Source organism: Melopsittacus undulatus, chromosome 4, assembly GCF_012275295.1.
Source record: "Melopsittacus undulatus isolate bMelUnd1 chromosome 4, bMelUnd1.mat.Z, whole genome shotgun sequence".
Taxonomy (NCBI): Eukaryota; Metazoa; Chordata; class Aves; order Psittaciformes; family Psittaculidae; genus Melopsittacus; species Melopsittacus undulatus.
The window spans coordinates 670,348-698,298 of record NC_047530.1 but is presented as its reverse complement, the minus strand read 5'-3'; the positions used below and the strand labels follow the sequence as shown (position 1 = coordinate 698,298).

Sequence of the window (27,951 nt, the reverse complement as noted above, 5' to 3'; positions counted from 1 at the left end):
TTCTTATCATCCATGAGAGCATATTCCAAGTAGAATCACTCAAGTTGTCTTCAAGTGTCCACAGGAAGTCCTGTGTGGTTTGGAAAGCAGCCACCAAGTTTGTACCCAGCAGCCACAATGAGCTCCTAGTCAGGCAGAAGCACTCCAACATGGACATTAAAACTGAGACCAACTCACAGGAACATTTAATACGACAGAGTTACTATTACAATACAACTTTATTTATAAAACCACTGATTAAAAGACCAACTAAACACAGGCAAAGACATTTCAGAGATTGGGGTGTGAACAGGTATTAAACACATTCTTAGACTATACAGAAAGGGGAAGGGACAGTTGCGCCAACCAGTTTTCTCTGGCAAACTGGTCAGACATGGACCAGTTCACAGAGCAGGCTTAGGAGGCTATCAGTGCACTAATGCAACATCACCAGTCTTTAGCATGTCCAATGTGAAGCATTGCAGAGCCAGCTACAATCACTGTTCATGCTTGGAAGAAAATAAATAAGAAGTTACCAACAAATTCCTCTCTAACACAAAATGGATTTGACCTCTAGGAATTCCCAGGCAGTTCTGCAAGAGTCTCTCCCAGTTCAGCTAAGGATTCACAAAGTCGTTCTTGGAAGCTGCTGTCAAACATGTTGCTTATTTCCTCTCTTAACGCCCTCAGCAGAGGCACTGTGGACTTACCATCTGCATTCACCATTCTTCCCAGAAGTGTACTCCAGAAATCACTGTCAGAAGTCCTGAAACAAACAGAGCAGTGAAACAGGATAACACACGTCAAGGTTTCCATTTATATTCAGCACTAAACACGCTGGGAGAAGGAAGGCTGAAGTCATCATTTCACTCACATGAGTAAATGTAAAGGAAAACCAGGAGTGTGTTGCTAAGTTTATACGTGTAGGTCCCTTTCTCCAGTAGGATTCTGGAGAGTAACTAAGTGGGCTATGCCACAGAGATATCAAAACCAGTGGTTTGGTTGCCTCTTCTAGTGTGCCTGACCATTATCACAAAGGAGTTATCAAGAGCACTCTTTGAACCAGAGTTGGCAGGCTCCTTTCCTGCATAAGGAGTAGAGATACCTCTTATTCCCCCATTTACAAGCTAAGTTCATAGGTCAATATTAAAGGAAAGCTGCAAAAGAAAACAAGAAAAGGGGTTTACAGCCAGTTTTACTGTCTTTATTCCCTGCCTTCCATCTGCCAGAGCTCTCATAGAGATAACATTTCAAAGGCAATTAACAGTAATAAATCCCCTCTCCCATATACCCACACAACAGGAATAAAAAGGTTAAGTGACTCATTACAGTATGAAAAGTATCAGAAAAGTGATATCAGAGCTAACCCTTTGTTCTTCAGCCTCACACTGAAGTCCATAGACCACACTGCTGCTGACTACTGAAGCGCTTTCCTCCCTCAAGCTAAGAGTCACAGGGGCTTTTGAAGACGTTATCTGCCTCTGCTGTGTGACTCACAGACACAGCAGCAGCAGTCAGAAGGCAGCTGGCCTGAACTATTAAACTCATGTTTAAAAGAATGATGAAGTCATATAGAACCTAACCAAGAAACTAAGAGTATACAGGACTTGAGGCCATTTTCCTCATGGACTTAGACAAGTAAGAGGCAAAGTAGAAGAGGTTAAAGGTTGGTAAAGATGTTTTAGGAGTTATGAGTGACAAAGAGATTCAAACACAGCTTCTATATAGTACCTCACATAAGCCTCCACAGATGAAGCTTCCCAAAAATACTATAGTGAAAATAGAAACACCTCTGGAGCTGAAAAACCTTCAAATGCTGTCTTTAATAATGGCAACATGCTAAAACCTCCTCTCTTGAAAAATGGGGTGTCAACCCTAGAGCAATGCTTAAAGATGAAAGGAGAAACTTGACCATAATTCACTTTTTGCCTTTCCAGGAGTACTTACTACAGGGAGTAAGTGTTTGCATTCATTCCATCAGTGGGTTCTGCTTTACTGGGTGCCTCTAGAAGAACCACTTTGTGCTCTGCCTTGCAATTTCCACTGTTTTGGTATTCTGTTGAACTGGTGGTAAAAGCAGTGGCTCTACCAGTCATGCTTCCATCTTTAAATGTGCTTAATGCTTCAAAGTAATTAAGGCTCTTTTGTAAAGCTTTCCTAACATAAAGTGGTCGTGGTTGTTACATTTGACACCAGTCACCCTTCTAGCAAGAAGCCTTCTTTCTACTTATCGCTGCCTAAACCCTCATACCATTCTTTTAAGAGAGTTATCTCCTCAATGCAACACTCAAACCCAAACCAACTCCTAAAGGAACAAAAAATACTCCCAAACCACTTTACAAGTCACTCGAAGAGAACTTATAGCAGAAGGGATATTACTATCATGAGCTTTACAGAGAAAAGTAGGATTACTAAAAGCAACAGGAAAGAGTCCTGTGTCTCTGCAGGTGCTGAGAGTGTCACTCTATAGGAAGTATAAAACACAAGAGTATTATCCATCAGCTGACTCTCCTCACAGGGCAGTGCTTCATTGTGCAGCCCCCTTTGGAGGATGAAGATTCCTGCAGCAGGGAATTTGCTTGTCAGAGATTGAGAGTTTATTGAAAGCTTCAAATTGACTGGAGGAAATGTAATTTAATAAGAGCCAGACACACTGGAAGATCTGTGTTCGAAGGGAAAAGAAGATTCAGTGCAGATACCTTACTCTCATGTAAAGAAATGCCTCATTTATACTAATACTTCAGTACAACGTGTAATTAAAGCACCTGTAGCAGGTCTTGAGTTTCTTGACATTGAAAAAGAACTACAGAAGATTAATATTAAGCCTATGATGCCTTCAGATGTGAAGAAGATGACAGGATGGAAAATGGAAATTCCTAATTTGTACTCTCAACTCCAAAGCAAAGTTACACACTGATGTACTGGAGAAAGCAATGAGCCCTTAGAGCCTGGTTCCAGCCACATAGAACCCATGGCCAGGCTCTGCTTTCTTCCTCCTTAGGCTCCTGAAGCTCTTCTAAGGTCTTACTCCCCTTCTACTCAAGTCCCCATTCAGTCCAGCATCCACAGCTTGGATTAGAATTCCCTTCCAACTGATCTCTTCCCTATCCTTCCAAACTTAGACTTACTATACACGTTACTCAGCTCCTCTTGCTTCAAGTTATCCAGGCTATTTTTCCCATACCCACATCCTGATCTGGTCCCCAACAGCCTGCTCCTACCTTCTCAATTCAGGCCCTTGATCTACAGCAGCTCAATGTAATCACTTGTAGAATAAACAATACTTAAAGTAAAAGGCAACTCTTACCAGAAACCTGCTCCTCTAACCCAAATATCATTAATATCAGATCCTGTTCTGATGGAAATAAATAAACAGGAGTCTTATTTTTCAGTGCAGGTCAGATTTACATAGCTCAGAGATATGGAATGTTATTTTATCTGTCAATAGAGAGCAAAGGCCTTTCAAAGTACCTTTCAAAGAGTCACTACTATGACCCATTAATCTCCATCAATGATTTAGTTGCCTTTTCTTTAGTGTTTCTAAACCAAAAGTGGCATAAAATATGTATTTACTGCCAACCTGTAAGTCATTGATATTCATCTCTTCAGAGGGCAATCCCCTTTGTGATTTTGTTCTTCACAGTTTAGTCTTGTAAGTTGATTGGAAGCAAACCCCAAAATTACGAGGTACAGTACAGTGCATGTAGTTAGTGCACAGCAGAAGCCTACTAGAGCCTTCTAACATGGTTGTAGTAGGAAAACATATGGCCAGTAAAGAAGAAAGCATCTTTCCCTGTGCACAGTTTAAGAAGGTGAGATGCTTCTTGTTGGATGCAACAAACTAGGAGGTGGAAGCAGTGCAGGTTGGTGGGGAACTGGACAACCCCCTGACTGTAGGTTTTCTTCAAGCAATGGTTACAGAAGTACATCCACACAGTGAGTGTAGCTGCTACACCATGATATGTAAATATACCTAAATGCAGATAGGTATCAAGTAGCTTCTGGAATGAAGAGAGTGTTCTGGAAAATCCTTATGAAACCTTAAGGCAGAAAATTCTGCAGGATGTGACTAACAAAACGGGCAAGTGTTTCATCTGAGAACAAACAAAGGTGAGATGAAGGCAGAGTAGCCTTAGAGACAAAACATGTTGCTAAGGGAGAACAGCAGAAATTAACACCTGAAGATAAAGAGCAGCTTCCAAAAAGAAGTTTCTTGCACACACAAATTATACAAGTACTTAAATTCTTTTCCTTCCTGTGCATGTATGCTCCTTCTGCAAGTGTTACAGACTCAACCATAGCATCAGTCTTAGCAGCCCTTCAACATAGCCTAGACTGAAAAAAGAAGGAACACAAAGTAATTTCCATATCTAAAGCAACAGGCTCATGTAATTTTTTTCCTCCTCACCATCCACCCACTTAGAAACTTCTCCAAGCTTGGTCTAACAAGTGAAACCAGACTAGAGCAGTCTGGTCTGAAAGGATAGAAAAAGCAAAGTAGTATTACCTAGACTGTTAGGCCAGAGGCAGCTTAAAATTGTCTCCTACATAGTACTACAGCTACTATAGAAGGAACACATCCAATAGCTTCAAATTTTCACTCCCCACAAAACCAATGCTTTTGGTAACAACAACACTAAGTTCAGAGTTCTAAGCTTTGTAAAGGAATTGAAGGAAGTTAGAAGTCTCTTTACCAGCAGTCTCCTCTGCTAAAGGACTTACTTGGATACATTTTGGCTGATTTTCCAGATGGAATCCTCTTGATAGACCTGGATATGATCCCCAAACAGCATCAAATGGACTATATCTGCAATGGCAACCAAGTCTACCTGCAATCACAGCAAACAGTATTTTTCTTCATTCAATATTTATAGATCAGAGCTTTCCACAGCACTTGCAAAATATAAGTGAAGAAAAGAAGAGATTTTGTAAAGGAAACACAGAAACTAAGATGTCCTGCTAAATACAAACTCACCTGGTACAGAGATGGACACTTTGCCAGAAGCTGTTGTCCATGAGGAGTCTGGGATACGGGAAAGCTGTTGGACAAGCTTACTCGAGACTGCAATCTCAAATCCAGACTTTGAGAGAAATCCACTATCTTCAGAGCTCTCATCATCTCTTCGTTAGCAAATGGATCACAGATCCTGAGCAGAGGGAGCAAATGAAGCATAAGACAACCTAACAAAGTTTATGCAATGAAATGTGAGTGTAGTGCAGGTGAGGCTTTGCCATGTCAATGCTCCCCTCTGATGGTTAGCTTAAGAACTACTGCTGAAGGCACTACCCCCAGATGGGGAAGAACCAGGTGGCAGCCTGGAGCTTAGAGATCATACCAGTATCTCTGTGGTGGTTTAAGTGCAGTCAGTAATTCAGATCCATGCAGCCTGCTCGCTCACTGTCCCACTTCATCCCCCCATGGCTCCCAGAGGGATGAGAAGGAGAATCCAAAGAATGTAACTCCCATGGGTTGAGATAAGAGCAGTCCAGTAACTAAGGTAAAACACAAATCACTGCTGCTACCACCAGTAATAATAATAAGGGAAATAACAAGGGAAGAGAATACAACACCACCCGTCGATACCCAGCCTGACCGAGCAGTGAACTAGCCCTTCTGGGTAACTCTCAGTTACATCCTGGCCGTGACGTGCTGTGGTATTGAATACCTCTTTCATTAGTTTGGGTCAGGTGTCCTGTCTCTGCTTCCTCCCGGCTTCCCCTCCTCCCTGGCAGAGCATGAGACTCACAAAGTCCTTGGCCAAACCAAGCATTTGAGCAGTAACTAAAACCATCTGTGTTATCAGCGCTGTTCCCAGGCAGAAAGTCAAAAACACAGCACTGCACCAGCTACTAAGAAGGAGAAAAAAATGCTACTGCTGAAGCCAGGACACAGAGTAAGCAATGGGGAAGCATTAAAAGGTTAAGGATGATGTTGTTTTGATATGTCAGGTATCCAAAACTTAGTTGGTAGAACAGAATAGCATACCTTTATCATCTCTCCCTCTCCTTCAAGATCTTAGAATACTTATACAGGAAAGAATTAAGCTTTTTATAAACCTTCCTTAGTTCCTGCCTCTAAAGACAAACAGGAAAGGCAGTGGGGAGCATCTGTATGGTGCTGTATGATCTGTATGACGACAGTGCACTGCACATAGACTATGCACTTGTCCCAGGATAGTTTATGCATTATCCCCCCTTTTTGCAGTTTATTGTGGTTTGTATCCACTACAGAGAAATCCAGCAGGAAGTATCCAAGCCTATCAGACCCTGTTAGATCAGTGACTTCCAAAAGAGGATCCTGAGGGCTGTGGCAAGACAGTCCATTGGGGCGTGGGAAGAAAGTATTAGAACTTCAGTAGTACATGTGTGTAATTTTGTAAGTTAATTATATATAGTATATATATATTTCATATATATAATGAATTCTATAAATAAAATATAAGTAGAATATATTTGCTATACATGTTAGATGACTGTAATTTCAAGTTAATAGCTATTTTTAATCTATCAGTGAAGGCTAAGAACAATGAATTTCTTCTAATGGAATTCTATCTGAATCACTAGACATTAAAAGCTCCTGTCTTCCCACGCTCAGCTCACAGATCACATTCCAAAGGATATGTGACTCTGATAACATACTATGGGAAATTGATTGGAGAAGAAAGCTAGATCTGTGCATCATGTTACAAGCTGGACTGTAGTGGAGGGTGAGTGATCTGCTGCAGAGTGCCTGGATATTCCAGCCCCACCTGCCTTTTGTCTTCTAATCTCCTGGGTTTCAGCTTCATACAACCAGAAGGGAAATTAATTGCCAACATCCAGTACACTGCTAAAGTAGAGACTTGAGAACACAGGCAACAGCAAAACCACTTTCTTAGTGTAAGTTTCCCAACATCACTGTGTACTATTTCCACAGACATAAACACAAAAGGTTAATTCCTAAGCAAAGTGTTTTCACTGTCTTCAGGACACACTGCAGCCTAAAACCCCTGGTCTGCAATACCAGCTCCCCAGCTAAAGAGGGGAAGTTACAAGAACAGTAAGTAGCCAAAGTGAATATTATATCTCCCCATTCAAAGAGACAAACCTATCTCCCAGAAAGAACACATCTGGATTCAGATCTCCATGGACAATCTCTGCATTGTGGAGCTTCTCTACCACACCAAGAAGATTATAAACAACCAGTAGGATAACTTCCTCTGTGATGGTCTTAGAGCCACGGATAACATCCTGAAAGGAAGGAATAAACATGTATCTATTATGCCTTAGATGAAATATTTATAGCTCACCTTTTTTCCCCTTACATCTGTACAGAGATAACAGTCCTACCCCAAATTCAGTATAATCAGATTTTGCCTATGATCAGCCCAGCCAGAATTAGAAGCAGAATGAGCTCTTAGGAGACACTGTTACTCAGAAGTGGACAAAAGATCAAGAGGAGACTGAAATCACTATTTAATTTGTATCCTACTTATATCCAACAACACAAAATATCATTGCTTTACTTGAAATGTAAATCCTTCAGCAAGACACTGCAACCTTACTATAGCAGACTATAGTAAGTCACTGATAGATGTCAAGTTAAACAAGAGTTTTAGGTGCAGCCACAGTTGTGGAATAACATGTGGCTCTTGGCTCAGGTTGTTTATCACTCATGAATAAAGAAAACAGGAAAAATTGGTTCAGGTTTGACTCTGAAGCACAGGATCCATGAAGGAGAAAACAGCTCCAACTATGGCTATAATGGACACTCTTAACTTGTATACAGATAAAGCACAAGGCAGAGGATCTAGACTGCAGGATTGAACTCATCTTCAATAAGCATAATGACAAACAACTCACTAATAGAACCTATGCAATAGTTCACATCATCTACACCTGCAGTTTCCTTGGCTGTACTGACCCCAAGTGTGAAGCGATTGATATCCCTGTGCAAAACAGCACAGCCATCCTGGAACAGGTAACAGCAACAGTTCTCACTGAAGTTCTGGTCAAAGTCAGCATTCAAACGCTCCTGTAACTGAAGGGTGATATAAAAATCCCAAGGTATGGGCTGAGAATACACCTAGAAGAAGGCACAGAAGAAGAACAGTTATTTTTGGAATAAAGTGAAAATTGCTCATCTTCATTCTTTTTTTCCTCCTCACTTTACTAAAAATGACATTTTCCACAGGCAGAATTTTTTGATCTATACAAACAATGAGAAAGAGGACTTGAAGTAACAAGTTTCATGCATGGAATTCAGAAATTAAGACAAAATCTGCCACATTTTATTTTCTATTGGCTGAATAGATTCTAACATTTCACACTCATTGCATAACACCATCATGTGTTACCTTTATTGCAAATCCCTTTGCATCCAACTGGGGAATGTTAGCTGGAATGGCAAAAAACATCTTGTTTTCTTCCTTGGTCCAATATTCCCACTTGATGCAGTATGTGTCATTCCCTGTTATGAAAGTTTACATTCATGAGCTGTCACAGCACACACACGTACCCAGGATGCTCAAGTTATTCCCCATCTACACCACATAAAATGAGTGAGGGTGACATGAAGTATATTTCGAAGCAAGCAGAACACAAATAGATCCCCTGCACTGTGGTTCTGCCATACCCACCTAGCTCAACATCTTTCTCAAGCTCCATGACAGGCAGAGGGCCAGTCTCCAGATGGAAATAAGGAGAAGCAGTCAGTGATTCTGGCATAGGATCTAAAAGCTTCTTACGCTGTTCAGCGCTCCACAGGATCTGAGTTGCATCATCACCTACTAAAGACAAGTAATAGAAAGAGATGAGCTGAAACCAGGTGTTGAGTCTCTGTGGTGAATATATCTGTCAAGAAAAAATAATTTAAATCTTGGAACCTTTCTATCTGCATACTCATTTACTGCATCACCTTCCAGCAAGTCAATTCATCTCTTTCCAATAGCTTCTTGTGCTGTGAAATGAACAGAATGCTCATCTCTGGAAGAACCTTACAGACCATCTCCTCTGAAGTCTCAATGGTTCTACTCTGGTGTCATGCAAAATGTTCTCTTTCACAAGAGCAAGCTCTGATTTCTATTAGGCAAGTCTGCTCAGCCACAGCAGAATTCAAACTCATTGGGCAAATGAACACTCTATGTCCAGAGTAAGTGATTGGTTTGTGATTTTTAAATGAAGAGGTTTATTAAAACTTACTCCTCTGAGTACAGCAGAGAATTTACATTAGAAAAGGAAAACAAAGTAGGGCTCCAACTCTGCTGTTGACTGAAATAATAACAATCTAATGGCTTTTATCTCCTGGAAGATGCATAAAATAATTACATGTAGATCTGGGTTTATCTTTCTGCATAATAGCCAGAACAGAGAAAATCCTTCAGTAGGTGAGTTCATCTGTACAAGGTGGCCAGAAAGGTGCTCCTCTCAAATGAGCAGGCAAAGTAAACCACAGCAGAACTATGCAGCATTAAGGAGTCCTCGGTAGAATCATTACCTCCAGGCTGAGAATCATAGAATCATAGAATAGTCAGGGTTGGAAAGGACCTTAAGATCATCCAGTTCCAACCCCTGCCATGGGCAGGGACACCTCACACTAAACCATGGCACCCAAGGCTTCATCCAACCTGGCCTTGAACACTGCCAGGGATGGAGCATTCACAACCTCCCTGGGCAACCCATTCCAGTGCCTCAGCACCCTCACAGCAAAGAATTTCTTCCTTAGATCCAGTCTAAATCTCTGCTGTTTAAGTTTGAACCCATTACCCCTTGTCCTATCACTGCAGTTTAAGGGAGTTCTGCAGAAAGTTAAAGCAACAGGAATGATCAAAAGTTTAAGACCATTAAAACATCTGAAGAAATGCTTTTTCCTGAAAAGAATCTGTAAAGATTTTCCATTTTGCTCTAAAGATTAGAGCATATGATAAAGAAAATGAGTGTAAGAGCTATCCAAAGTACTCCAGCTCTGTCAGTGACAGAACACTTCTCCTAATCATATTTTCATTCCAGGTCTCAAGCATGCTCCATCAGATGCACAATTCTAATGAAAATATCATAAACCAAACCCAAGGAGTTAAAGCAGATGAAACACCTTGAAAACCATCACTCAATGCAAACCTAATTCTACAGGCTAGATTTTGAAGGCTTTCCATGACCATTCCTTTCTTAACTGTCATATAAAGGTTTATAAGAGAGAAACTAGTATGTTTGGCTAGAAAGAGTGAAAAACCCCAAACCATGAACTATTTAAATATCAGTATTGTTTTCCTTCAATAGGGAAAAAGAAATACTGTGAAGTAGCATGATAGTTTACAGCAAAGTTAAGCATGCAAAGATAAAGCCAAATGTTCAACTATCACTATAAGTCCTATAAATTCATATTCATCTGTTTCAGTGTGGCACTTACCAGAACACAGTATGATTATAGAGAAAACAATCAAGACAAAAGAAAGCTGTCTTAGAGGTTCACTAATGTCCAGTCATAGAATTGTTTAGGTTCAAAAAGACCTGCAAGATCATTGTGTTCAACCATAAACCCAGCACTGCCAAGGCCACCACTAAACCATGCCCCAGAAGCCACATCCACATCTTTTAATATCACCCTCAGGTGTGACTCCACCACAGCCCTGAGCAGCCTGTTCCAGTGCCTGACAACACTTTTGGGGAAGAAACTGTTCTTAATCTCCAGTCTAAGCCTCTCCTGGTACAGCTTGAGGCCATTTCCTCTTGTCCCATCCCTTGGTTCCCTGGGAGAAGAGAACAACCCCACCTCACTAGATCCTCCTGTCAGGCAGTTGTAGAGAGCAATAAGGTCCCTCCTGAGCCTTCTCCAGCCCAAAGTTTTTACTTCAGAATTCAATCTCATTACACCTACACAGCCCCTGCTTGAATACCTTAAGGAACATCTCCATCACCTTAATACTGACATCTTTTGGATGTAATTTTTCTATTTTCATAGCTTTTGCTCACTGAACACCTCATTGCTGCTCTGCCAATAGAGATACAAGTTTAGTCACAATTCAAAGTAACAGGAAAGACACAGAAAGCAGAACAGGACATACTAAAAACGGGAAAAGCACCATAGTTTAGCAACAGTTACATGTTCTTTGTTGTGAGTTCAACTCGGTTTCATACTAACCACTAGTGTTTTCACTGAGCCCTCCAGAATCAGCAGTCGTTTCAGTAGGCAAGCTGTGAGCAAGTTCCAGTTTCTGAGGGATATTCAGGTATTTCATAGTAGATATTTGTGTAACAGAGGAAAGAGATGATACTGACGAAACAGAACCACCTGATGAGCGAGTGTCTTCCAGGCTTGCTTCCATAATTGGGCTGTAAATGAAGGCAAGTTAGTCAGATATGCAGAAGATACAATGTCAAGACAACACCAGCCTCATGATTCTGAAAGGATGCGGTGCACCCCATGTCCCTTTTTCAGCACAGAGTCCTTTCCTACCCTAGTGTAAAGCAATAGTTATGTCAGAAGTTCATTTTAGCTGATGGCTTACACTCAGAATCTTAATCTACAGATTAATTTTATCTTCTCTCCTATTAAATACAACTGCTACAACAAAAGAAATATTGTTTCTTACTCTACAGCCAAAACTCAGACCTACAAGGCTTTTAAAAGCAGTGGAGAGTTGGGTGGAAAATAACTCTTGCTCTTTCTTTCCATTCATAATCAAGAAATTTGCCAAGTAAGCAAATACCTTCAGCATAGTCTGTATGTGTCCACACCAAGAGCTAGCAAACCAAACTGCTCTAAATTGAGAAAACACAACCTAACGGATGCTTTTTCCTTTACAGTAAGAAACAGGAGGTTGTTTGACAGGCTTTTTCCTTCTCTCCAGCTTCTCTCCTCTGTAGAAGTTAAGCCATAATCACCAAATGCATTTTACAGACTAAAAAAATGACAGCAGCACACAGGTAGGAAAGGAACTGATGAGTCTGCTTTTAATCTCTGGTTCCAAAACCAGAATGTGTTCATTACTTTCTTTGCAATGTATTTGGTAGGAAAAGCATGGAGTTAAGTCCTGCAGCAGTAAGGCTGGAAAGCCAAGTAGGCTTTTATTCCCTCCTAAATCTGCTTGAGGCAAAATGGACCCCGAGCTAGAGAAATTACTGTCCTCAGTATATCCTGATGTCTGCAGGAAATTGCTTCCTCAACAACAGAACAGTAAAAGCACAACCAAAGACAGGAAAAGGGTCTTAAGATACTTGGCTGTTACTTACCTCAGTTTATTTACACACAGAGGTTCACTGTACACTTCTTCACACGCAAGCATTTCTTGATTTGGGGGTGTGCTCTTAGCTGCTGGACAGTTTTCCTTCAGGACACTCTGGGAGAAACCAGGATCTGGGATTCTCTGAGCTACCACTCCATGGAAGGGTGTTGAAGCCAGATGGGCAGCCCTAACAAAGTCACACGTGTCCTCTGGGTTGGCACATATTGTTTGGTGCTTGTAGGAACCTGTCACAATCGCATCTTCAGCCAAAGGTTCGATTCCATTCAGCTCATCCTGAAAGAAAGCAGAAAGACAGTGAAAAAGTTTCCTGTCAAATCTTCCTTCCATCTAAAAGCTGAACAATTCTCTCCCCTTTCTTCCATCCCAGCACCTTTCAACATGGATCTGGCACTCAGTCTTCACAGCCTCTACTTCCATTGCTCATTGAGTCATTAAACCCTCACTGTAACTGCACAGTTTTTCCCCAACTAGAAAGCGTAGCTTTGTTACCCTCTGGAGCACTCCAGAGCTGCTATGAACTGCTAAAGGCTACTTAGTATTGAACACTGCAGATGTCTATTTCAGTTCCATTACAAACTCATTATTAGAATCATAGAACATATAGAATTAGAGAATCAAAGTTCAAAAGATCTTTAAGACCAAGACCAACCATTAAATTATTTACTAAAATGCTGGGCATCAAAGACACACAGAGCATGTAAAGCAGAACTATACAGTTGGGTGTATTGGCCACCTTAAACCCTAATAAAACCATGAAGCTTCCAGCATAACCTGAACATCACCCAATTCGAGAATTGCCATGCCAGACAAGAATTGCACATCCTTGCTTGTGGCACATCACGTCAGTCCAGCCAATCTCACTCAATTCAACAGTAGAGGATTCTATGCTGGTTTTCCCTATGACAGGAAATCTGCTATAAAAGAAATTGTTTCCTTACAGAGGCTTCTGGTGACATGTTTTCCTTTGCAGGCAGGGAATCGGGAGGTTTCTGAACAGCGAGAGGGTGCCGGGCACTTTTCTGTGCACAATCTGTTGAACAGCTAAGATAGTGACATTCCATTAAATACTTATAGGAGGAGCTTCTGATCTTCAACAGAGATTCTCAAGATTTAAGTCTACCAACAGTTTCAATCTATCACTTTCTGCTACAGAACAATCAGTAATGCGCAATGCATACAGCTCTCCAGAGTGAAGAGAGTTTATATAGCAGCTTATATAGCTTTAAGTGGGAAGAAACAACAGGAGAGTATTTCCTCATCATGGACTTACCAAGCAGAGCAATGAAATACGGCAATAAACAAAAAAGCCACCCCACATACATATAAGAAATTGGGCAATATTTCAGGTGCTATGCATAGGGGTTTGATACTTCAGTTTCTCTCCCTTTAAAATCTAAAACTTGAATACTTCTACCTCATATTCTGATTTGCCAAAGTAGAGGATTCATCAAATATGGTGAAAAATGTAGGAGGATCCTGTGGGGGAAGGAGACCAACATCTGAAAAGGAAAACCAAGAGGCTCTATTTAATCACAGAATCATAAATTCATAGAATTATGGAATGGTTTAGAAAGGACTTTAAGATCATCCAGTTCATCCATGGGCAAGGGCTCTTCACACTAAACCAAACCAGCAAGGTTTCCACAAGCATGTAAGTAATGGTACTGTAAACCTTTAATGCACAGCCCTATAAATACCAGTCCTAGTAGGATGTTGCAAAAAGACATACAGCGTGACATCCCTTGCAGAGTGACCCCAGACACTCAGGTTTTTCTCAGATGTGGTCAAATGTACCACTAGCACATTCTCATTTTCATTCTCCTAATCCACCTTGACTTTTAGGTTTAGTTTGTTCCAACTGTATCCTGGGCTGCATGAAAAGGAGCATGACAGCAGGGTGAAGGAGGTGATCCTGCCCCTCTAACTCTGCTCTCATGAGGCCTCACTTGGAGCATTGTGTACAGTTCTGGTGCTCTCAACATAAAAAGGACATGGAACTGTTGGAACAAGTCCAGAGGAGGTCACGAGGATGCTCAGGGGCTGGAGCAGCTCCTGTATAAAGATAGGCTGAGAAAGTTGGGGCTGTTTACCCTGGAGAAGGCTGCATGGAGACCTCATAGCAGCCTTCCAGTATCTGAAGGGGGCTATAGGGATGCTGGGGATGGACTCTTGATTAGGGACTGTAGTGACAGGGCAAGGGGTAATGAGTTAAACAGGGGAAGTTTAGATTGGATCTAAGGAAGAAATTCTTTGCTGTGAGGGTGCTGAGGCACTGGAATGGGTTGCCCAGGGAGATTGTGAATGCTCCATCAGTGCACTGTTCCATGCCAGGGTGGACAGAGCCTTGGGTGCCATGGTTTAGTGTGAGGTGTCCCTGCCCATGGCAGGGGGTTGGAACTGGATGAGCTTAAGGTCCCTTCCAACCCTAACTATTCTACAATTCTATAATCTTGTTATTCATATGAAAAAGCAATTCCTTTAGCATGGCCTTCTCCTTCATGTTAAAAAAAAAGTAAATATTTACCCTCAGAACAAGATGGTTTCTGGAGTTGAGCATCTTCAGAGACCTGGAATTCACTGTGAAGGAGACACAAAGTTGCTGCTTGTATTTCACACACCTTTACAAAACATAAGTAAGCTTTGTGAAAAGGCAAGACAAGCTGACACTGCTACTTGGGAAAAGTTAAGATCCTTCAGACAAATAACAGAAAACCACATAAAGACAGATTACTGCTCCTGGTTACAGGCTGATGCTGAGGGATGTATTCCATTCTGCTTGCAGAAATGGCCTGCTCGTGGTCCATGTTGCTCATAACCACACATTCTCATTGCTGGCGAAGAAAATCATGTATTACCTTTGCAGCTGAGACTGTTGCTCCCCAACTTCTGTTGCACTGGATGGAGTAAATCCTTGCAGTCCCAAAGGAGGTGAAGGTTCAGTTGCCTCCGGTGGCTGTAGAAACAAAACTGTGTTTTGGTTCCAGCGTGATGGAAGCCCAAGCCACACAACAAGGTTCCAACATTGTGATAACTCTGGGTAGGTTGTTAAAGCCTTGGTGATCTTCAGCCACTTTTATTTGTACTTTCTTTACTTGCATGAAGTCAATTCTTCTGCTTAGTGTAGTTAAAATGCATCATTTTACTCTTTGCCATATAAAACTTTTATAGGAGACTTTAGTTATACTGCAACTAAGACATATGTGAGCAGTTACATAATTTGTATTAAATTCATGCTTTGTATTTCATTATTTAAAGTGTTTCCTACTAAGACATTGTTTTGGAAGTAGGGAGCAAAGAGAGAGAGAGAAGGAGAAGATGCTTTATTAGCACAACTGATGAAGTTGGGAAAAAGGAAAAGCTTTAAATAATTAACTTTCACTTGATATCTGCAAGCTATAAGAAAACTGTTGTTGCACAAGCTGGGAGGGGACACGGCTTGGACAGCTGGATTCAAGTGACCAAAGGAATATTCCATGCTGGACTACATCGTGCTCAACAATAAAATCCAGATTGGGGGGGGGATGTTTGGAATTATGGCTTTTGGCTTCCCAGGTAACCATTACCTATGATGATGAAGCCCTGCTTTTTTTCCCCAGAAATGGCTAAACATATGGCTGCAGTGGGAAGCAGATAATGAACTTCTTATTTTACTTTACTTTTATGGACAGCTTTTGGTTTATGTATTGGGCTGTCCTCATCTCAATGCAGGAGTTTTCTCACTTTTACACTTCCAATTCTCTCCCCCATCCCACTGAGGGGTAGTGAGCAAGTGGCTGGGTGATGCTTAATTGCCTACTGGGGTTACCCCACACCACTTTACAACCCTTCACTCCTTTCCTTAGTTCCAGCTTCTCTCGCACTACAGATTCTCTATATTAAGGAGGCCACCCATTAAGAGAGTTTAAGAAAGAGCAATTTGCCCTTAAGCACTTGGCATAACTTTACTACCAAAATTCAGGACTTTATACCTTAGCATAAGGGATCTTGTCCAGTTGTTAAATAACACTTGTAACAATGCAAAACTGAAAGTCTTTGATTTACGTTCCTATAGTGAAAGGATAGGGCCTGGGGACAAGGGTGGGGACAAGAAAAGAATTACTTCTCTGAGCATTCATTTACTCAGTGATGTATGTGTACAGCACACTGAAACATCCTTCCAAAAGTTTAACAAGTGTGAGACACAGAGAACCATTTCAGGTATTATTCCTCCTTCTGTACTTTTACTTAAGAGTAGCTATTTGGAAAAGAACAATTCAATGAGGGCAATACCTGCTCACATGGTTGCTGCTGCTCATCACCTTTCTTCTTTAATTTCTTCTCCAGCTCCTCAATTTTCCTTTGTATTTCATTCATCTCCTGTGCTATGGCCTGCACCTCCTCTGTGGAGGAAAAGCTTATATGGCACAACACATTCCACATGCCATCTGTGTCTAAAGCCTAAATTACATTTAAAGGTGCTAAACCCTCTAGTTTCTTTCCCTGTTTCATATTTACATGTGAAGCTGTCAGACATGTTACACCTCAGAGTTAAATAACTGCCCCAGTAAAAAAAGAATAGCAGCTGCAATAAGAGACAGTCTTACCATAGAAGTCAGTCAGAGAAACTCTCCAAGACTCAATTTGGAGTTTTAGAAAGCAGCATTCTTTACTCTGGGCACACAAGATGAGCACACCCATTACTTGCTCACAGCAGCCACCTATTTAGCATACCATGCATATTCACAGATTTTCCAAGAACTAATTATAGTATTTGCATTCTAATTATGCATGCACTTTCTTGCTGAGTGAGGGTCTCTGGTGGTCACCAACAGTCTTCCTCACTGTGTTTACTGAATGACCTCAGTGCTTGTGCATGCTCACAGGGTCCTAGTGCTAAGTTAGCAGTTGATACCTCCTTGCTTCCCTTGTTTCAGTCTTACTCCACATTGGGTGCCACTCTGCTATCCTGAAGGCTGGCATCCCTGATATTATTTACTGTCTCTTTAGTTGTTATCAGTACCATGATGTTCCTTCCCCACTGGCTGAACATTCCTTTCTCTCTACATGTTAGCAAGTTTAACAGTTTGCTGTATTCTACTATGTTAGTTCAAAAAGACACACACTACTTCTGGTTTAAACCTACAATTTAAGCCTACAACAGCTTTATGCTGATAGCAGTAAATACAACTTGATGATTCCACCCCAGAAAGTTTTATGTCATCCCATTTTGAAGCATACCTTCAGTTTTATTTTTTGCTTTCTTTCTGTAGATTTCAGCTCGGATCTCCTCCAAAGAAAACTCTTCAACTCCAGCATAAACTTTATCTTTACAGTACATCACCATCTCTTTCTTCTCTTGAGTATCCTGCTGATAGTTCTGTACTCGCTGCAGTGGATCCTCCTCTTTCTCAGGTTTGCGAGCAGTTAAAACCCTATTTATGCTGGGTTCAATTCTGCAGGGAGTCCTGAAAACACACAGTTATTATCACTGTATGACAGAGAAGCAAGCATAAGAGAGAATACAGCTAATCTCAGAAGCTAATTGCAGGATAGTGGCAGCGTTCAAGGCCAGGCTGGACAGGGCTTGAAGCAACCTGCTCTAATGGAAGGTGTCCTTGCCCATGGCAGGGGGTTGGAACTGGAGGAGCTTTTTCCCTTCCAACACAAGCCATTACATGATTCTATGATTCTTTGACTTAAAAGAATGAAGATCCTGGACTAGATTAAGCCTGGCATTTTTGGTTAAGAGGGGAAGAAAAAAAGCCACAAAGAGAAGACTTAAGATGCAATAAGGGGGGGAACTTTTCTCAACCAGAATGTTTTGCATGCTGAGCAACACAAATTAAGTGCCTCATTACAAAAAATGAACACACTAAAAGCCCATCACTGTATAGTGGAAGGAATAGTTAGCTGTCAACTCCTTAGCTTGAAAGTGCTTTCAAAAGTGCTACAGCCAGTTTCAGGGCAGAGAAACCAGAATTTGTAGGTTTATACATACCAGTAATCCAGATGGCTCCACCAATTATCTGTACCTCCATAAAAGATGATCTAAACAACTGACCTTCAAAATATGTGTTAAATGTGGCTTGGGTAAATACTTAGTTCAGAAGAAAGCACAGTGCACAGTTCCAAGACATCTGGTTTGTTTTGCATGTGAAGAGACTCACAGCCCTAAATTACTGGGGAGATTAGGAGGCTAATGGGTGGGTATGTTTTAAAGCTTCTCTTGTGTGAGTGGGAGTTTATTACTAAGATCACTCCAGGGTCCTTCTACCCAAATCTCTGATGACAACTGATGGCATAATTTGCATCATGTTTATAGCTTCAATCCAACACTTTCAGATTTGATTTGGTGACCATGGGACATCATGAGGAAATGCATTCAAAGGCAGAAAAATAAGCTGCTTTTAAACTTTCAGCTACATGGATAAAACTACATGGAAACTCTCTGCTCAAGTTGCTTCCAGCTAATTCAGAACTATACTCACAGTTCCCACCCACTCCTTCCTTTTCCCTGGTATAAAGGTGCTGCCTTCTGTAAGTAATAATCTTTCATCTGAGAGACCAGCATGTCAAGAGATTCCATGGCATCACTGACTTTCAGGAGTAAGAAAGTGTTATAGCTTAGACAGAAACTTACTTTGCATATCCTTAAGCTGTATTTATAGCATGTTCTTAGCCAGGGCTATTCTGCAGTCCACATACAGCATACAAAACCCACAAGGAAAAATCCATGCTGTTAGCTACCTTGTACTGTTCTTTGATTATATACAATGCAGAGCCCTGAAAGCTGGCTGTAACAGCAAGCATTCAATTTTTATCCTAGGAAGAACCTGTGTATTCTACAGCCATCAGCAGCCACAAAAAAGGGGAGCAGCTTTGCAAATTAATGCATTTTCATCTGCTCTAACACAGAGCATCTCCTGGGATTTAGCAGCATTTCAGTGAGCACTGCACTAGCAGGAAGGGAATTTCAGGCAAACCAGCAAACTTGTCCATGACCTAAGCAACTCTGTTGTCATGGAAACCTGGAGAGCTTGTTTCAAACTAAAACTCTGGATAGATGCGAGTGCAAAGTACAGGAAAACAGCAGTAAGCTTCTCTCACTTTGGGGCTGCTTTCATAGCAAACAGTACCCTAAGAGAGATAACTGTGTTTTCATATAAACATACTGAGTTAAGCTATTAAAATAATTAGTATATATAAATATGATACAGGCTTCCACATAATGAGCAGCAATAGTCAAATCATAGAATCACAGAGTCACAGAAGAGTTTGGCTCAGAAGGGAACTTAAAGATCATCCAGTTCCAATCCCCTATTACAGGCAAGGACACCTTCCCTGGAGCAGCTTGCTCCAAGCCCGTGTCCAACCTGGCCTTGAACAGCGTACAGATGGGGCAGTCATTCCTTCTCTGAGCACCTTGTGCCAGTCCCCTCACTGCTCTCACAGGGAAGAGCTTCTGCCTAAGAGCTCATCTCCATTTCCCTTCTGTCAGGTTAAAGCCATTGTCCTTGTTCTGTCCCTACAGGCCCTTGTCCCAAGCCCCTCTCCGGGTTACCTGTAGCCCCTTTAGGCACTGGAGCTGCTCTCAGGTCTCCCCTTCAGGAGCCTTCTCTTGTCCAGGCTGCCCCAGCCCAGCTCTCTCAGCCTGGCTCCAGAGCAGAGCTGCTCCAGCCCTCACAGCAGCTCTGTAGCATCCTCTGGACTCACTCCAACAGCTCCACATCCCTCTTGTGCTGTTGCCTCGGAGCTGGACACAGGAATTTCAGGAGGGGTCTCCCCAGAAAGCAGCAGAGGGAGAATCCTGTCCCTCGACCTGCTGCCTATGGGGGGTGCGGGGCTACAAGCTCACATTGCCAGGTCATTGGGAGCTTCCCATGTTCTTAAGCATCCTCTACTAAAGTCTCTCCCACCTGCTAAAGCACAAAGTTTCCAGGTTGACAAATCTTTAAGTTCCTGCAGATTTAGAGACTTTACTACTTGGCAAAATGAGTCAGAAGTTTTCAAAGCAGCTTTGATAATCTCAAATGCGATCCCCATTGCAAACTGAAGCAAAGACTCACATGGCTTGTAGCTGAGCTGACTCTTCCACATACGGGGTGAAACTGGGTAGTGGGTAGGACACTTCTGGACCAGAATTCACACTGCTGCGAGGACGCTGGGGAAGGAAAAGTCAATGTTAACAGCTTAAAGATTTATCTTTAGACTCTACGTTCCTCTGTACTCTGAATCTCCCTTTTTACCTGGTTTGGATCATTCATAGGTTCTGTTATTTAAAAACATTAGACCTGATAGACTTTTCCAAGGTTAATTCTACTGACACAGAAACAGTTGCAGACCATCAGCTGAACCCTAGCACCTGAAGTAGCAAGACACAGGCCTCCTGCATGTCCTCAGCAGTACCTAGTTGCTGTTTCTGAGGGAATGCTGGTCAAGCTGAGACTCTTGGTTGCTGCTCTTGTCTGTTTTCCAGATGTGGTACTCACTTTTCAGCCAAGGCTGCCCCAGTTTTGTGACACTTCCTTCTGCTGGCCACCAAGAGCCTCCAGACTTCTCAATTTTCCTCTCAAGAGGCCATTCCAACACCACAAAACCCCCTTAACTTCTGTGGTCCATTATTTGAGAGAAGGCAGATGGAATTTAGTCTGAGACCATGCTGCTCTCACCTGACTATTCCTCTAGACTCTTAAGTAGAAGTGACATGCTGAGAATATTTCATAAACTGACTTTTCTCTGCCAGTTTTCAAACTGTTCCCTTTTACTGCCAGTGTGAAGATGGCCAAATGAAGCCTCTTCCTTCTGTGCAGCTTTCAGTATCTCAAGCATTCAGAAAACATTATACTTTGACTGTAATAGAAACCAGAATGAGCACCACGCTTCAGTGAAGAGGCATTGAACATCCTCAGCTCTCTGCTAGTTACAGATCTATTTTATTTTTAATTCAAATCTAATATATTTCATTACAGGGGGAACGGAGACAACTCTAAGGGCAGACATTAAAAGGATATGGAAGAATTGGGAGACCAGAATGAATGTGTTAAGCAGCTCAAACAAGGCAACTGATAAAAGAAATTTCACATTGGTAATTCCTCCTCCTCATTCTTCTCAGCTAAACTAAACCTGTGGCTTTCTGACCTTTCCCATTCACTTCATGAAATTGCTCTGCATCTGGTAATAATTATTCCTGGAGTTTCATGAATTCCAAGCCATCTGCCTCCCTCACTTCATCCTAGCTTTTGTTTCTAAGCTTCACTTATGACAACTTCTGTATTCACAAGTCTTTAATCAGATGATGAAAAATGTTTTGTCTCTATTCTTGTCCTCTAATCTACAAAGAGCAGGGGAACACTGGGGGTTACCTAAGAGCCTATGAAACAAGTAATTTTATAGGATTCATTTCCTTCAGATAATATCTTGGACCACTTCTTTAGAACAGCTTAAGCACCTCTAGCACAACTGTTTCTTTTCATGTCTCCAGCACTAGCTTAAACCATTGAAACCTGCTTTCTGTCACCCTACTGTCAAGATAAATATTCCATTGATACAGTAATTCTTCAATTCCTTTGATCTCCACTCTCCCATTTTGCTTGCATGCACTTTAAAACACACATACAGAATGCTGTAGATGCCTTATTTTCATATGAAGAGACAACAAATTCTTCCTTTGGGTTGTATTTTAGATACAAATTTAACTCTTCCTTCTTCCAGAATTAAGAAGTGGCTGGCTTCTCTCTCCCTTTCTTTGGCCAATGTTTTCCCTCTTAAATTCAGTATTGTCTTCCCTCCAAACACGCAGACCATCTCCACCAATTACTTTGTTAGCAAGAATTATAATTTCTTGATATAACAACGCTAGAGAAGTTCTTAAACTTACTCCAGCAAGATCAGCTTGCTAAGCTTGAATAGGTTACACATAGCCAGATTCTTCAGGAAAAAGCTCAGAAGATCTGCACTTACAAATAGACACAAACCCCAGGCAAAGGAGAAAGATGACTTTTATCTCAGGGACCAGAAGTCATCAGCTTACACTTCCCTCTTTCTTGCCAGTCCATTTGGAGACTCCTTACCCTGCCAGAGTTCCAAGGTCCTGCACTCAATTCATTCTCCTTGGCCCTTGGTGCTGGAGGGGCTGTCCATTTCTGGGGTGTCAGAACAGGAATCTCAGGTCCAGAAGCTGAATTTTCATCAAACACAGCAAAACCTGGATTGCTGGGAAGCTGCTGAGAAGCTGGAGTCTGGAAGCTTCTGGTCTGGTTGGTGGCTATAAGCCAAAAGATTTATGCAAGTTAACTATCAAACTCAAATGCAAACCCCACAAAGAGATGCAACTCTCCCAATAATATGTTGCCTCAGCAACTGAATATACCTCTAAGAGCATCTCCTACTCGGCTGATTGGAGCTCTCACTTTTTTCTTCCCCCTGCCTTTTAGATCTGCCAGTGAGGTTCTCTGAGGTTCTGCAGCTCCCAGGAGACCTGTCTCTTCTTCATCAGGAGTTTCCTCAAGCCCCAGTAGTGTTTGACGAGAAACACGGGTCTGAAACTGCCTGAGAGGATATTGGAGAGGTCAGCATCAGCTTCACTGCACCAGGGATCCATGGAAGCATGTAAGACCTCTTCGCTTTAGCTGTAAGCTTACCTGTGATGGGATTGGAGCCTGTCCAAAGGCTCAGCCTTGCGCTGAAGGCCTTCCTGGAGTATCAGATCTGCCTTCTTAAAGTTTCCTCTAGCCTCCAGTACTTCTGCCCATGTGATGTAGAGTAGTGCCAGTGTTGTGCCAATTTCCTGGCTGTGGAGGTAACTGTACAGATCCAAGGGCTCATTACAGTAATTTCCCTGGAACAAGTGAACTATTTCAGTAATTGGAGAACTGCAAGAGATTCCAATTTCAGTACAAGTCTTACAGGAGCAGCTGTAAGGTCAGGACATACACAGCACGTAAGGCTAAGGAAAAGGATTCAATAGGAGAACAGTAACAAGGAAAACCTGACTGTCTGTATGCCTTTGTCAACATTACCAATCCATTCATTTTAGCCTACATACCTGAAGTCAGTCATTTTTTATCTGATACAATTCTATGATTGAACTCTATTGTGCTAGTATTCCCAATAGTTATTTTAGCTTTAGACAAAGTACAACATATTTCTTAGTTTTGGAAATGGTAAATGAACTCAGGAACCTAACCCTGGAGAAAAGCTGCTTTAAGACAAGAACAACATAAACTATAGCAACGAAGAGACAGGGCAAGACCAGACCACACTCAGCTTGGTTTTGCTTAAACACAGGATGTGGATACAAGACAGAAATTGAAATACCTTGTAGGACAGATATAGCATCTGAAAGGGCTCTTTAAATAACTTTTATCCTTACATAATCAAGCTCTATTCATTCACACTAGCTTTCCAAAACAAAATTTGTGGATTTTCTAGCTGTCCAAACTGAATGGCCCTAAAAAGTACTGAATATCTTATTGAAAATGAGAAGTGGAATTCAGGAGCAGACAACATTTACAGATACTTCTGATATTTGACTAGTTGTACAATATATATTTTGACTCTGTTGTTACAAAAACCAGCTTAACTGTGTACACATGACATAATACCAAGAAAAAGCGGCACCCAAAATATTAACAAAACACTTACAAACTTGAGCCAGAGGTTAAGATAACGGGGATCTTTATAATATTGTTTCTGTTCATTCAGAGCTTTCACTGCCCTTTCCAGTAATGCAGGCAGATTGCTCTCCTTTCCACCCTGGGGGAAGGTTTGCTCTGTCCACTTGATGTACCTACAGATGGGATATATAAATAGGAAGTCAGTTGCGAGTAAAATACAAGGCTTCTGTTTCTGTGCAACATGTGGAGATTTAGAAAACAATCAGGCATAGTACTGAAACAACATAAAAAACCTGTTACCAAATCTTATCTTATTGAACTAGAATATTTTCCCCAAAATTTTACAAGGGTATCTGACCTTTTTACTCTTTCTTCTGAAACAAAAGGGAACTCACCGATCCCAGACATCCAATGGATCATCTCCAGTGTAAAATCGGATTTCAGATTCAAACTCCCTAGAAAAGAAAACATGAATCCAATAAATACAGGTGTATAAAAGCAGAGACATTTTCTACACTGTAAGCTAAAACCTTCACTCTTACTTATACCACTGTGTAGGTGTATTAAAAGAAAGGCTGAGTTAGCATATATTTAGACTTGAGCTTTCACTGATACCAGAATAATTGAAAAAATAATTCAAAAACCCCACCAAAAAACCCACTTTTTCACCCTTCTTCAAAATTAAAGTATTGGGAAATGTATTATTATTTAATAAAAATAGATATGCATCTTTCCAAAGGTTATTCCCAAGAATTTTTACTCTCACAAAGCTTATATAGTCTCCCTTGACAGAATGTTCTGTTATGAACTGTTATTAGTCGACAGATATATTGTGAAGGTTAATTTCTGCATGAAGCATTTCTTTAAGTATAGAAGGAGGTTGGAACACACACACAGATGGAGAAGCCTGATGATAGACAACTATACAACTGTACCAGAGAACACAGTGAAAACACATTTACGTGGCCAGACTGACAGCCATCATTTTGTCTCATTCTTCAACTCCTGTACATCATTCCATCCCTGTAATATGATGACTTCTCCCTCAAGAAGCACACTGAGACAGAAAAACACCTTGCAGTTTGAGTTAGATAAGAACAGTAGCTTGTGTTTAGCACTGGCTTTGAACTGATCCTGTGGAGCTCCCCAGGTCCTTCTTACTGGAAGGCTCTGGTCAATCATCACACCTCACAAGCATAAATCAAGTCAGACAAACCCTCTTGCAAATCCCTATACAATAATAATTCTATGGCTTTCCATAAAAATACATCCAGATCCGTCTGACAAGTGTTCACAGACACTGCTGACTTGGCAGGAAATCACCCACATGGTTCAGCACGACAAGCACCAGTCCTTCCAATTCTGACAACATAGTACAGACACAGCTACACAGACTCTTCACAAAGTCAACTTGGCCTTCACAGGGCATGCACATTTGAGCACCAGCCAATACAACTGTAATTGAATAGCTTTAGGACACAGATGCTCCCTGAAGTCATACAGCTGTATCCATAGAATATTGTGTGCAAGACAAGCTGACTTTGCCCATTCAGCCTTTCCAATACAGACAACGCATAGAGATAACTGTGTTGTGTCTACATTCTGATAGTAGGAAATAATTACCTCCTAAAAACCACTCTGTTGCCATAGAATACTATAAGAAAGACCAAAACCAAACAAACACACTCTCCTCCTTGTAACCTTTAAGTATTTTAATTAATGAGTACATTTAAAAGTACACAGCTGAATCTCCCTGTGTGAATGCTATTACAAGCATACAAATAGTACTCTACTGTATAACACCCACAGCATTAGTCCTAAGGACATCGAGTGTAATAGCAGCACGGACTATCCTCAGTTCTTTTACACTTAATGCCTACGAAATCAGCAGTTAAATAAGACAATAAAACAGGAGGAGGAAGCAGGAAGATGAGAGGAAAGGTGTCAAAACCCAGCTCACTGTTTCTTGAGCTGAACAGCAGTGTGGATGGAGGTCTCCTGCTGAGCCAGGGCTTCCTGCAGGGTGGACATGACACGGCCCTGCCGCAGAGGCTGCACGTTCTCCTTGCTGAGCTCCCACTCATCGCTGCAGTCCTGTGACATGACAGCCTCTGCTTTAAGGACAGAAACAACACAGAAGTGAGTCATTAGGAGGGGACTAAACCGAGATCCAGCAGAGCTGGTTTAATTAGCCGATTAAATTACGCTCTCTGTGCAGCCAGCAGCACAACGCTCAGGTCCCCATCCTCTAGAGGCAACTGGGCACACACAGCTCCCCTTCATGAGAACTACAAGGCAGACAGGTCACAACTACAAGGAACACTTCCTTACACCCAGGAACCTCAGGCAGGTGATGTTAGCAGCAAAGACTACTAAGATTAAACCGTTCCCCCCCCACCTGCGTGCTCCCTTCCCTCCCCTCGGCTACCACCCCCTCAAAGACCGGCGATGGGCACCCGGCCAGCACCATAAACCGACTCAGGCCCCTCTGGCTCCTCACCTCAGAGTAGCTGCAGCAGGCTGGGAGCACAGGCGAGTCTTGACCCTGCGATGAGGCGATGGCCGGCGGGGATGAGAGGCGCTTTCCCCCTCCGGTGCAGGCTGCCCGTTAGCAGCGAGCGTGAGGAGAAGCCGCTCACCGCTGCTCACCGCCGCTCACCTCCTCCGACCGCCCCTTCCCTCAGCGAAGGTCCCGCGGAGCCCCGTGAGGTAACGGCAAAACCAGTACCGGCCCCCTTCAAAATTCAAACCGGTAACGGTCGCCAGCCTCCTCCCCATTGGCCAGTTCCTGCGCTACGCGCTTCCTGATTGGTTGCGCCCAGACCCCGCCCCCCATGAGTCGGAGCGAGCTCCCTTCAGGCGCCTCGCGATGAGCGCTTCAGGCAGGTGAAATACACCATTAACTTTATAATGAATTTAATGCACGGATAGACCCCACAACTAGTTAAAGGTGTAAAGCAGGTATGGTTTCATTCAGCGCTGAGGTGCATGGGGATCGCTCCTCCAACGCATGCACACCTCAGGGCTGTTCTCTCTTTACATTCATTCTCTTAAGGTATACATAGACATGAGGTTGCTCAATCCGCCTGTACATATTTAGTATCTATCCCCGCTTCGTATTACAATGAGCCGGAAGGTCCTTTGCACCTGCGCAGTGCCCTTCTGGTCATGGGCAGGGGTCTCAGGATGAAGTAAATGAGTCTTCCTCTTCTTAAACTTGACACCTTTTAACCTTCAGGCCTGGCCTTAGGGTCTGGTCGGTGCCCAGTCTGCCTCTCCCTGGCTTATCAGTAGAACCCATCATCTGCTTTTGTCCCTTGTCAGTAGAACTGCATCTGCTTCTCCCCCTCCAGCAGTGATCAATGCCTGGGCAAGATGGCAATGGCAGCTACTTAGGACAGACAATACTTCTGTTTAAGCAAAGGAATTCCTTTAACCCCCCTGTACATTGGTTACCCCTGTATCAAATTACCTTATAAGTAATGGTCTAACAGAAGCATGGCCACTATAAGGAGGATTCCTGTGTCCTTCTCTTCCTGCTCACATGTGTTTCCAGGCTCAACTCCAGTGCTCGTCTGGATGAATCTGTTACTTGCCCAAGGAAGCTGTGGCTGCCCCATCCCTGCAGTGCTCAAGGCCAGGTTGGACACAGGGGCTTGGAGCAGCTGCTCCATGGGAAGGGGTTGGAGCTGGAGGAGCTTTAAGATCCCTTCAACCTAAACCATTCCATGGTTCTCATGCCAGGGATCATGTGATGAGACACCAAGTGTTTCTGCTCAGCCCTTATTGACATAGCATGCTCATGTCCTCAAGAGTTACCAACCTAATGAGAAGGCTGAAATGCTTTAACAACTCCATCTAGTTCAAGCTATTCTTCAGCATTGACTTGTGTTCCTGCAGGCTGACTGAAAGGAGTTAGCACAAGTTATTTACCCTGCTTTAAATGAAAGCTGAAATCTCAATAAAATCCAGTATCTTCAGGGTTAAATGTACAGACACCTGACTCCCTTTGCATTCTGTATCTGCAGAAACTGAAATACAAGGCAGCTGTATAGATCAACTGCATGCTATTACTGGAAGGGTGATCCATAAAAATACTGCTCATTAAGTAAGTTGAATATTTAATGAGTAAAACCCAATTGTTTTCTTCACAACTG

At 42.1% G+C, this 27,951-nt stretch overlaps 1 protein-coding gene across 1 annotated transcript; it reads right to left on the bottom strand.

The window, feature by feature from the left end:
• Window positions 1-203: 203 nt before the first annotated feature.
• Window positions 204-26,432, bottom strand: BUB1B (BUB1 mitotic checkpoint serine/threonine kinase B). Its single transcript, XM_031045158.2, has 23 exons — window positions 26,295-26,432; window positions 25,755-25,908; window positions 24,190-24,249; window positions 23,823-23,967; window positions 22,820-23,016; window positions 22,549-22,727; window positions 22,250-22,443; window positions 20,246-20,340; window positions 17,418-17,644; window positions 16,470-16,579; window positions 15,056-15,153; window positions 14,725-14,777; window positions 13,615-13,699; window positions 13,139-13,241; window positions 12,187-12,473; window positions 11,096-11,286; window positions 8,598-8,747; window positions 8,316-8,428; window positions 7,883-8,044; window positions 7,067-7,209; window positions 4,955-5,126; window positions 4,702-4,808; window positions 204-745 (listed from the first exon to the last, which is right to left on the bottom strand). The coding sequence occupies exons 2-23, from the start codon at window positions 25,895-25,897 to the stop codon at window positions 553-555; spliced, it is 3,207 nt and encodes a 1,068-aa protein (XP_030901018.2). The 5' UTR covers window positions 25,898-25,908; window positions 26,295-26,432; the 3' UTR covers window positions 204-552.
• Window positions 26,433-27,951: the final 1,519 nt, after the last annotated feature.